The sequence below is a fragment of the Cydia amplana genome, chromosome 22, assembly GCF_948474715.1.
Source record: "Cydia amplana chromosome 22, ilCydAmpl1.1, whole genome shotgun sequence".
Classification (NCBI taxonomy): Eukaryota; Metazoa; Arthropoda; class Insecta; order Lepidoptera; family Tortricidae; genus Cydia; species Cydia amplana.
Window position 1 is genome coordinate 2,628,909 of NC_086090.1, and position 13,107 is coordinate 2,642,015.

At 33.1% G+C, this 13,107-nt stretch overlaps 1 protein-coding gene across 1 annotated transcript in view; it reads right to left on the minus strand.

The window, feature by feature from the left end:
* Positions 1–12,566: 12,566 nt before the first annotated feature.
* The window catches only part of LOC134658391 (protein boule), a 34,581-nt gene continuing 34,040 nt past the window's right edge, over positions 12,567–13,107 (minus strand). Inside the window, exon 4 of the mRNA XM_063514075.1 lies at positions 12,567–12,735. Coding sequence (XP_063370145.1) covers positions 12,590–12,735 — 146 coding nt within the window. The 3' untranslated portion in view covers positions 12,567–12,589. The remainder of the gene's footprint in view (positions 12,736–13,107) is intronic.

Sequence of the window (13,107 nt, forward strand, 5' to 3'; positions counted from 1 at the left end):
ACCGAGCTGCCAAGAGGGCGTACCTAGGAAGGCCGACTATGGTGACCGCCCGGTAGGTCGGCTCAGATACCGCTGGGAGACAGTGTGTAAGCGGATCTGCGTCAGCTTCAAGCCGATAATTGGCAGGAAACGGCGCAGGATTGGGAAAAGTGGTGTGCTCTCATTTCGGAGGCCAAGATCGTCTTTGGGTCGCTGAGCCTTTGGGAACCTGAACTATTTACTAGCTATTAGTTAATAGTTTTTGTTTTAGTGTCAAATATCCTGGCGCAGGCGAAAGGATGACTCACGTTAGACCGCGCCGTGTCCGGGCCGGAGCTTCCGGAGCTTCTTTTTATATGGAAAGCACCACGTGATCACCTGTCATCTGTCATAGAAAAGTAATAAGCGCTGGAAGCTCCGGCCCGGACACAGCCAGGTCGGCCCGGGTCACGCTGTAATACTGCTGCAGTAATGAAGCCGATTGCATTTTACAGCAGGAAACGTCAAAAATATTGCAGTATTGCAACACGAAATTAGGTACGGTCGCTGATTACTGCCGCAAATATCACAAATGAAGGGTCCACGGAAAGAACATGTCTAGTCACTGATATTTTTAGTAATCGCGGTTTTAAAATTTGGAACAACGTCAAGACGTATGGTACCGTAAAATGGGGTGAGTAGGTGCAAAACTGACATTCAAACCTCGATAACATTTTATTTTTACATATGCAAACTGAATGGTGTATTTAATAAGTGTTCCGGAAGTTTGTATTTTCATTTTTATATTATTTTGAGTAGTTCCATTTCATAACTTTGACGATAAACAGGAAAACCCACCTCACCCCGTAGTCCCTCGTATTTGGGGTGAGTTGGGTTTTCATACAAAGGTGATTTTGGAAGATTGTTGGATCGATTTTTTTTTATTATGAGTATTAATTACTATAGCTCCAATTTAAATTGGAATGCATTGTTTTTGTGGCAGTAGCCTTTAAAAACCATCTCACCCCCCTTTCAAACCTTCTCTCCCCATTCATAACCCAACTGTCCCCGCGAAGCCTACTCACCCCATTTTACGGTAATTCCGTGACCAGGTATTATTTAACTAAAAATAAAGCTGTGTTACATTTATTATACAGTGGTAGCAAAAGATATAACTAATACTTAGTTCATTAAGAGCTCTTCATTTTGAGATAAAAATCTCATTTTCCGAAAAATGTGACTAGACATGTTCTTTCCGCGGACCCTTCAATTAAAGTTACCACCCGGATCTTTAGAAGAGAATAGGATAGAGAACTGTTATTCGTGGCAAAATAAAACACGAAAACAACACGTAATACAACTTAACTTATAACTTTGATATTTGCGGCCGCAATGCAGTCGGCAGTAATGTCTCGCTGCAATACTGCAACAGTAATGTTGGTGTAGTCATTCATTTGCCATATCCCCGTATTCCTGGCTCCCGGACCGTCTCAACCCAGTCAAGGAATTATTAGAGCGAGCCCGCTGCGATGTAAATTGTCAAGTGATTGTCAAAAACATTTTTTTTATCTACTGCCCTACGTTTTATTGACAGTATCGATTATGAGGGTTCCTATAATATGTATCTTTTCTATTGACAAAGTGAATGTGCCAGAGTATACATTGGTGTTTTAACATGTTGTCTGTAGGTACATATGATAAGGATCCTGATAGAATTTATATCCTAGCATTCAAACATTTAGCTTGCATTTTTTTTCTCTGGTAAGCTGCAGTCACCCGGAACATATAGTTGGTCAAACCAATTTGTTAGTCAGTAAGAACCAGGAAAAGTATACTCATCCTTTTCTTCAGGGTGCTAGTACTAGTGTAAGACAAAGATAGTATGATTCTCTCTGTCTATGTTTGAAATGAGAGAGTCCTCTGACAAAAACTATAGTAAGCATAGAGAGCTCACTTCATACATCAGTTTTGGTACCAAAACGGCTATTATATTCGTAGTCGACATCTAGCATCGAGTAGCGGAATTATTAGTACCGCTACTTGATACTAGATGTCTCGAGAATTGTATTGAAGAACAATTTACAACAAATATTACAAGCCGAAGGAGTTGAAAATAGAGTTGCAGTTAATCGGGTTATATTATAATATTTATTAGCCAAAAATTGTTGAGCATTAGACTTTTCGATCGTCCCAACATCTATTTTCAAGTAGCAGTACTGATTATTCCACTACTCGATTGTCAACTACGAAAATAATAGGCGTTTTGGTGCCAAAACTGATGTATGGATCAGTTACGAATACGTGAGAGGCAGTACTAAAATCGCTCCTATTGAAGTTGAAGAAACCGCTTACCGTGGCCCGTGGTACGGGCATGTGATGTAGTTCAGTCATTATAGATTTTGACCTGTGAATAATCAGTTCTTGGATTTTTTTTTCGTAGGTCCCTCGGGAGGGGGGTCACTGGGAGTGTAAATTCAAAAAGTAGACTGAATCAGGCTCCGGTGTATATTCGAAAAACGGTTTTTCTTGATTAACTCGTACATTTTTGATTTTACAGTAAAACCGTGAGAACAAAAATTGTAGGAGATTTGATTCTCTACAAGCTTGGTCCTCAGAATTTTTCTTCTAGGATCGATCTTTCGAATATACACAGGAGCCTGATTCAGTCTACTTTTTGAATTTACACTCCCAGTGACCCCCCCGAGGGGTCTACGAAAAAAAAATCCAAGAACTGATTAATTCTTCACGGGGAATTATGAACATGTCAACAGATTCCCAATACTACAGAATTCCAAATCTACAGATTCCCAATTCTATAGCTTCCCAACACTACAGATTCCCAATTCTATAGCTTCCCAATACTACAGATTCCCAATTCTATAGCTTCCCAACACTACAGATTCCCAATTCTATAGCTTTCCAATGCTACAGATTCCCAATTCTATAGCTTCCCAACACTACAGATTCCCTATTTCTGGGCGGTTTGCCCTTCGGGCATCTGAATCTACCTAACGAACCTAACCTACCTATTGATTTAGTGTGATATCCGTGAAAACATTACACTTTGGGGAAAAAAGCGAAGGTAGGTAGAAATAGGAGGCCCGCGAAGCGTTTGAAAAGAAACAGTGGGTATTCCAGGCAGTAAGATAAAGAGTTTATAAAGGCAGAGGACAAAAAGATTGAAATGGTTCCTAGCGAGAAAAGTGTATTATTCTATTAATGATTTCTTCGCAGATAGCTTTAATATGTAATTTATTAGTTCTATTTATATAATTTAATACGATGCTACTTTTTGTGCTTTATTGCATGACATATGTAAATATTATAAATCTTAGTTTAAGGAAATGTTTGTCATACCCTTTTAGGGTCCATGAGGTACTTACTTGTATAAATGTTGTAACATCTCTTGTTGTAACCATGGTGCAATAAATAAATGATTGATGGATGATTGATTGAGTCTGTAAATTTGGGATTCTGTAGACAACGATCTAAATAATTATATAAAATATTTTTTAATAAAATAGGAAATTAGTTGAAATGTGATTAGGAATCTGTAGACATGAAAGTCTGTAGTTTTAGGAATGTGTTTACATGGAAATCTGTATAATAAAGAATGTGTTGACATGAAAATCTGTAGAATTGGGAATATGTAGACATAGACATCTGTAGAGTTGGAATTATGTACACATAGAAATCTATAAAATTGGGAATCTGTACACTTAGGAATATGTAGAAATAGAAATCTGTAGACATGGAATTCTGTAAAAGAAATCTGTAGAACTGGGAACAATTCTTCACGGGCAGGGTCGGTTTTTTGGATATAATGACTGGACTAATGCGGAGGGATGAAAGTCATGTGGCGAGAAAGGTATTACCAATGAATGAGGAGGGAAGTACGAGGAAAGGAAAACCGAGGAAAAGGTGGATGGACTGTGTGAGAGATGATATGAAACGAACGCAAGTGAATGATGAGATGACGAGCGACAGAGAGGTGTGGAAGAGAAAGACACGCTGCGCTGACCCCAAGTGAATGGGGCAAGGGCATGATAATGATGATTGAAGAAAAGCTGAAGGAAAAGCGATTAAGCTGGTACGGTCACGTACTCAGACGTTCTTGAGTGACATTAATTTTTAGGTTAGCCTGCCCCTACACGCAATATACGAGGAGCGGTTGAAAAGTTCGCGGCCTTAGAAAAAAATGAAAGAGAATATTAAAGTAAGGTAATTGGTGTTCATTATTAATCGTTAATAATTGTTAGTAATGGCGTCAATATTTAAACTGCAAAATTAGCATTTTTTTTTTAATTTTTCTTTTTTTTCTAGCTTAGGCCGCAAATATTTCAGTCTCCCCTCGTATGAATTATTTTTTTCACTCCAATTTTATAGTGTTGGGTATCGTTTCAAGTAAATAGGGGTCTTTAACAACCATTTTTGATAAAGTTAATATTTAGGCTATAGTTCGCTTGGGATTGGGAGTAAAGAATACAACAAAACTACCCATTAATTAAGTTTAATTATTATATGTGACTTAAATATAATATTATTCGTTATTGCTTCATTGTACTTAGACTACTGCTTTGCAAATTTGTTTCACATTTACAGTGATATGGACGAGTTGGTACGACACTCGCCGAAAAAACAAAAAAAAAACAAAAAAAACAACGGGTTGCACTCAGGGAGTGCCGGCAGAAGTGAAAACTCAATCACTATTGCAAAATGTCTGCAGCATGATGTATAATTGAGGTTAACGCCATCTAGTGTTATTTCGTCGCATTACTTGAAACCCCTAAGCACATCACTGTTAGTACTCGAGTTATATTAATACCAGTTAGAGGGAAACTCACTAGATGGCATTAAAATCAATAAAGAAAAACTCAATGACATTGTAACAGCTTTTCGATCAGGTGACGTGTCCGTCTTACGGTCACGTGATCTGTCGCGAGTTCAACATTTTTCCCCAACTCAAAAAGTGCACAGCGCCACTAAAGAAGTTTTCACTTCAAAAATGTTTTATGTAAAACATCAAAATGAAGCTAATATAAGTATATTTTGATTTACTTTTAATAACTTCTAATATTCATTAATAGTAAGAAATATTACACAAGACAATGTGACATGCATATGTGAGAAGTGTGGCGTAATATTTGGTGTCTTTTTGTGACATGTTTGTCTTTTATTAATTTTAATGACACCAATTAAGAAGACGTTTTATTTTTTTTGTACTTATAAGTAATTTATATATTTGACTGGAATAAATAACTAATATAAATATAATTTGTATACTATATCAGCGTATTGTCTATTGAGAGATTATTAAAGGCATGACAGGTATATGCTTAAATGACTCTAGATATACATTATTATTTTATCTAATAAAATACCTAAATGAAGTGGCAGTTTTTTTACTTTTTTTAAAGAATTATCGCAGTTTGCAGTGACACGAAAATACATGATTTTAAAATTTACAAATTACAAAAATTTATTACCGATAAGTAATAATGTATGCATATTCTAGCTCCTGTGAAACGTTAAATTATATACTTAAGGAAATAAAAATACCTAAAGCTTTAAATATGTTTCATATACGCAAATATTTTTAAATGACTATTCGATATCCATTCATATTATGTATTACATTATTTTCTTACGTTAAATACTTAAGAGAGTTACGCTATAACACACAAAAGTCAACAAGAAGGATAATAGATTTATAATAATTATTAGCATTTAAAATATCTATTACTCCAATAACAATATCACATACATTAATAACTAGACAATAATTATAATATAACAATCAACAAGAACATTCGATGCAATGGTGTAAGGTACATTCCAATACGTTCTGCCTATGTATAAGACAAAAATACTTTCTTTCTTGCCGTCTACGTCTTATTTCTAAGTATACTCGTACGTGACTTATTGCTAGTGTCTTATTAATTTTACGTGCGTAGCGAAACACAGCAATAATTTACAAATGTAATTGTTTGTTCTAAAAACCAAGGTCAAATTTTATTTGATTTTTGTTTTTCACATGTATTAGGTACCTCATATATTTGTGGCATTTGATTTACTCGTAGTGTAAGTAATATAATGTGGTATGGTTGAAAGTGTGATATTGTTTTTACGAAGAAGAGTATTTTATTATAATACGGTATATTTTGATATTTTTACCAACGTTGAAAAAAAAGTCGTTGTTTAAAAAACTTTTTTTTGTGTCTTTTTGTTTCATGTCAATATTTTGCAAATTGACTTTAATCGTTGACACAATAGATTATTATTTATGGATTCACAAAAGTTGATTTAGTAAAGAATAAATCTCATGCGTCTTATTTTATGATTCAATCTTACTTTATGATTAATAATCACGTACTTAAATCTCTTAATAAAGTAATAATAAATTACGTAGATACTACAACGATAAAAGGATTGAGTGCGTTGTTTGTTTATACTTTAGTAACTAATTATCTGAAGCTTTGCATAGCGAATGAATCTTACAAGTAGTCAACAATTAAATTATGTATTGCTATAATTTTATAACTATCACACAGAAAATAATCATATCACTATTTTTTAGTTTAATGTGTAACAGATGAATATAATTTAGCAAAAACTACACTAATACGGAACAAATGAACGGCATATATTCCGTTGAATTGGTAATGTATTATACCGAGTTTTTAGAAATAATTATTATTTAAATTATACGAGATATATTCCATACTAAACAATTATTAAACCAAAATTATAAATAAAATCTCGCGGTTGATAGTCATAGTTCTTTAATTTTTTTTGTTATTAAATATTCTATTATCCTTTTATAGTAGTAAGGTAGATGAAAAAAAAACTTTTTTGGCTTCCAAATTTAGTTATTTATACGATATAATCGAAAATATATACTTCATTATCAACTCAGTACGTCAAAATACTGTCATTTGTTATTTCAATATTTTGTGGAAGACTAACAAATTTGTCTACAAAATTAGACCTGTTTTTATGAATTTCTACGAATACTATTGCATTCACACATGCACTATAACGTTTTCAATTACTTATTTTTGTCACTAGTGTTCTGTAGATCTTAGTGACAAGACTATTTGACATTGGTGATGCCAACTAGTTGCTGCTAGTCTGGGCAAGCATTAAAGTAGTCAGATACTACCAGTAATAACAGTAGATTTTTTCTTTCATTTGATGGCATTACTCGGTGTGTATTTTAAATGTCGAACTAAAATGTATATTTTTCATTGGAGTTTTCGACGAAATCGGACTAAAATTAAAATACAAAATGAAAAATACAATACCAAATTATTTCAATACAATATAAAAAAATATATAATTATTTGTCATATATTTATTTATTTGTAGAAGATAATTATTGCAATATGGTGTATGAATTTCCACTTGACTAAACAAAACATGTATTATTAAAATTAAATTCATTTTCCACAAAGTCTAAGATGTTTGAAACCTGCAGTTCATTATTTCTAGAATCTGACATAGTTATTTTAAACAGTTTATCTAAAGGTATGATGATCAAAAACAATTATCGGTCTACTTGCCTATTAACTTGTAAAGGTTTCCAAAATGTGTTTCGGATGCAGTGAGATTACAATTCGGCCAACATTTTTACAATGCTTAATGAAGATATTACAGGTTACTAACACTCAAGGAAAATTCGAGTGAAGTATAGATTACTGCTGAAATCCAGCCTCAATTATGAATCTAAATGTTTTTTTTTTTACGAATGAGTAAAAAGTCTAAAGGGTAAATTCCACAAAAGTTATATTCCTGCTAGATACCCGAGTGCTAGTTACATTTAGATGTGTAGGTTTAATATTAAAATCATAATCTCACCTAAAACAGACAACATTATATACTATCCAAAAATTGACAAAGAACATGTCAACCGAAATTGAAGGTTGTTTGGACTTTTTCCTTAGACGAATGATATTATCTTAGTATATGTATGTGCGAATCAAAACTAGATATACACTGGTATCATTCATTCTTACAGCAGCAAAGACAACTTCTAGATTCTATATTATATTATGTCATTCAGGACCTACTTCAAGACAACACAGATGAGTAACAAGGGGAAAACTGGAGATTTCCTTTCGAATACAAGAGTCAGTCGAATCTTTATCATAATTTTGCAAGGGCGTAATAATTTCAGCGGAAAAATCAAATAAAACTTTAATCGAAGAGAATTGTAGGACGCTTAAGTATAAAATAATTGTAATAATGATAAATATAAAGAAAAAAATCTTGACATTGATAAAGTAAACACTAGGGAGATTTTTTATTATTACTGTAAGATAAAGGCTTTCCAGGAAATATTAGAATCAACATATGTTTTTAATGTGTTGATACGATACAATATAGTTTTACCACGAATACAATGATTGTAGTAGATACATTATTTAAAACAAAAATAACACAAATAGATATTTATTTTCTCATTCTGCAGTTTAGAAAAAGAAAATAATAAGACGATATAATGTAAATGTAGTATTTAATTTTCCTCGCTGACAGCCTGCAACAACGTTAAATTTGTTTACAAACGCGAAATGTATTCATCCTGACATCCTGAGATACAACACAATCACACCAATCGCAACTGTATTGTCATCGTCCCTGTACTTTACAACTATGAAGGAGACGGATTTGCACAAGAGCTTAACAATTTTAAAACAAAACTAAGTAGGTACAGCTGCAGCAACCATTGTATATGTAGAAGATATTATAATCGTAAATGATGAAAGTGACGGTACTGAACAAATTGTAGTTGAAGTTGGTGAGAGTAAAGTTATTAATAAAATATAAAATTTCGTTGTTAAGATATTTGAAGAAAATAAAATAGTATGATAACAATTTAAACGATACCAAGCCAATAAACATGAAATTATGTTTATGGATTAAGATAAATAAATAAATTAGTTTTAGTTTTTATTCAAATGGCAGATACAACTGATAATCGACGAATAGAATTCAGGACGGAAGGTTTATACAGAATGGTTCGTGAAGAACATAATTAATAGCATCCGCTATCTGAGGCAAGCTATCGCACGCTACATACAAGTCAATACACCTACACTGGAATTTAGATCATATATAACTACAAATAGAATCCAAATCAACATGACACCTAAATTACTATTAACTAGAGTTAAAAGTTAGTGAATTTGATCTTAAAATCACAACATTTCAAGCCAATTTAAGACATGACTTACACTCACAGATATCGAATACACTTAGGTAATATTAAATAGCCTATTCGATTACATTAATATTGTCTAAATTACATCGTTTAATTTCACACCTATACGATCTAGCGAGAGATTATATACAAGTTATATAAAATAAATAACTATAGCATACTGATTTATTTATTTTCGATATGTTAGGCAGTAAAGACACTAGGCCACGTAAGGTTGGTACAAGCATTGATATTGATAGAGATTTAAATATACTATGATAGATTTAAAAATTCTTGTACTTGGTTAAACGACTGTAAATCATCAGCATCACATGTGTGCCAAACAACGACTCAAGATGGAAAATAATAAAAACACCCCGAATTATGTTTGACACATGATTTTGATTAAATAAATATTAGACTTGATAAAGTAAATTTAAAGGATCATAATTCACAAGCCGAGTCAAAAAGTACGCTTTGAGCAGTGAAGCTTTGCGATTATTCTAAACTTATAGCTAACAGTAATAGTTCGTAAAAAGATGATAAATTGACAGCATTTTTGGTTACACTAGTCGTATATGATGTCGAGGTATCATAATATAGTAATTGAGATAAAGCCTTACAACTAAGGCTGGTCATTTGACATACTTTGGTGACCTAACTTTTGTTACTACCATGTCTCAAAACTTGTGTTTATCCTCCTTTAATTATTTTCAACAAACTATTGTTCACAATTCTCATTTTTAATGTCCTCACTTTTTATTCTTATGGATCATGCTGATTCCCTTTTTCGTGATCATCAAAGAGTATTTTGAATTTTCGTTTTTGAGCTTTAACATTTTTAACAATATCGTAATCTATGTTTCTGATACCTACTTTATATTACCAAATATGCCAAATGACGTCAGCTGTTAAATAGTGAGAAAATACAACATCCAAATGATTAACATTCACGTACAACGTTACGTATAGATTTTTATTATTATTCCCATTCAAAAGCAACATGAAAGTTCGGATACTTGGTCCTATTATCCTTGCAACAAATAAATTTTAGATTTTAGTAAATTGGATATTCTATAAATCTATAAGAAACACAACTATGGCTACAAAGATCCCATTATCACATTCTTCATGCTTTATTGATTGTCTTTTAAAAGGTTTAAACTTAACAATTAAAAAATGGTCTTTAGAATCTTTAACACGATGATCCAAATTGACTGCTAGCATGCTTGCAAGCTTGTGAAAAACATCACCGTGTTATGAATTCTCAGTACCAGAGAACATTGCCCCTTTCCTACGTTATTATCAACTTGTTTTTTATCAAAAGGTGTAGCGGGCATTTCGCCTATAACATTATCATTAGTTATTGCAGGATTATTATCAATAATATGCCTAAAATTTTCCAACACAATTAAAACATTGGGTAAAGGATTATTGACTTTAGAATCACCACGTGGGTCATTATAGTTTTAAAATTTATCAATTTATAAATTCTTTTCGGTATTGATTGGTGATCTACAATCGATAGTCCCTTATCACATTTTGGACCCCAGACTTGTTTCAACAGTAACATTAAAAACTAAATATTTAAAAAATATTTCTCTCTGTTCTAGGTATGGGAATCCGAAAACAATCTTATACTAGGGTAAACAAAACTCCTTTTAAAGGATAACAAGCAGTAACAAATCTGTCTTTTAGAGGTAATGTCTTCTATACTAGCAACTTATATTTGTGCTTTAATTCGTTGTGCTTATCACGCACATTCTTAGGCTTATGAATCTATAGATGTTTCAAACCACTTTACAAGACCTTTTTTTGTTGTATAGCACAACATGCAAGCCACAACACCAAGATAGAAGTTTTCAAAAATTACTCGTATTTATTTAGAATAGTAGACCATGTTCTAGTTACAAGTACCTACAACTTCAGAAATTAAACTTAGGGCTGATTTAGACGGTGCGAGAACTCGCATGCGAGTTTCATTACATTGCATCAAATGACGCGGTCGGCTGAATTGACGTAACCTCAATGGTCCGCAATGTAACTAAACTCGTATACGGGTTCGCGCGCCGTCTAAATGGGCCCTTAAATAAATAAAACTGTTGAAGACAATATGAATTATGCTGTTGTAAGTAAAACACATCCGAGCAACGATGTTTAAAAAATACATAAGTGTGTTATTGTGGTTATTTGATTATATTTTCACTATATGTACCTGAATCTTTTTTCTTGTCAACCAACTAAAGCATACGATTTGATGCATCTATAGACGTACAATAATAATGATAGCACGTGAAACCTGTTCACTCTTAAATCTAACTGAAGCTAACTACATCGTTACCAATGTAAGAGATAGACGCCCTAAGACAAAATCGTCAAAAACAACACACCTGATTAGACAAAAGTCTAATTGAACACGTCTTGCATCACTTAAATGTTCCTAACTTTTCATTGTCAACAATGAAATCCATCGCTAAATAAGAGGGAAGTATAGCTGCTGACAAAGGGTATTTTTTCATACAATTGCCGTTTCGGGAGAAAACGGTTTCCACTAACTAAATCTTAACATACCTATCACTTCGAATTTGACGTCGATCGCTTCAGAATAATATATTCTAGGTTTATAGATTTCGCATTTTTTTATTTGCAAATTTTGAAAAAAAGGAAAACCCAGTCTTTCATTGTGTCAATAACGAACTAAAAAATAACGTACGGAAAATACTCAGAAGTGGAAAAACATTTTCTCTTTTTGTATGGAGGAGTAAGTAATATTCTTCCCTCTTATGGAAAGAAAATGTAATGAGACAGTTGCCTTGAGCATGGTGATGTTTGGAAGACTTGAGTAAATGAACGGTCTAAAATAATAACTGATTTGAATTTAGCTTTTATTCCGGTGGGGAAATCACAAATAACTTGAAACGAGGAAGATTTGCGACGGAATTGATATACTAGATGCTGTTTTACAAAGAAAATTAAACAAGGATTCATGGCTTATTATATAACACCTGTTTTTCGTATCGTTTAGTGGGAATAAAATTTTCGTATCGCGGTTTCCCTTTACACATCAGCATAAAAATTTGCAGCAGCAAAACTATCCTAAGAATCCATTTTGCTCGCTTGAACTTCACGCTCTCGTCTACAAAATGTCAAATATGGAGTATTATCAAACATGTCAACAATTTACAAAATATCTCTCTTTGTCCATTCCTGCATTTACTGAGGCTAATCGAAATTAGAAAGTAAGAACATTAATCGACAACTTGGTTTTATCTTAAATTAACCTTTCATAGATATCCCAGAAAAATATGACAAAGGCATCATACAATGAGAAATCAAGAATCATGACAGCAGCATCTAGTCTTGGAAGTAAATGTCTTGATAAAAAATTCTGGATAGCATTTAGTCTCCATCGCAAACCCCTCAGCGAATAGTTCAGTAGATATACGCAGGGTGGAGAGGGGGTGGCGGCACGCGGGGCTGCTTGTCAAGGGGGGCGCAGCATGAGGGTTCGCAGCAGGTGGAGTATGGCGCTGGCACTAAAGTGTACTGCGTTGGTGGGGCATAGAGCGCTGGGGTTGCTGAAATAATTTAAAAGGTTATTTAGATTATTTTAATTGCTGCTGACAATAAAAAATTTTGTTCGTCAAACTCTTCCTTTTAATTATTTTATTTTTACAGAATGTGTCAAAAGTTGATGGAAAATTAGTAAAATTTGATGGTCTTCGTTTGATTTCAAAGAAAGAGGGGCGCGATATCATTGCTATCCATAAACATCAGTCTTTCTTTATCTCTACCTTTTCTCTAGATATGAATTTAAAAATATGAAAAATTGGACCAATAAATTCTACATACACAGTTTCTTTAGAACAGATGCGGTATTTCTTCTACGACAAAAAAAAACATTAATTGGTCCAACAAAAAATACGCTTATTCTACATAATGGTTCCCTG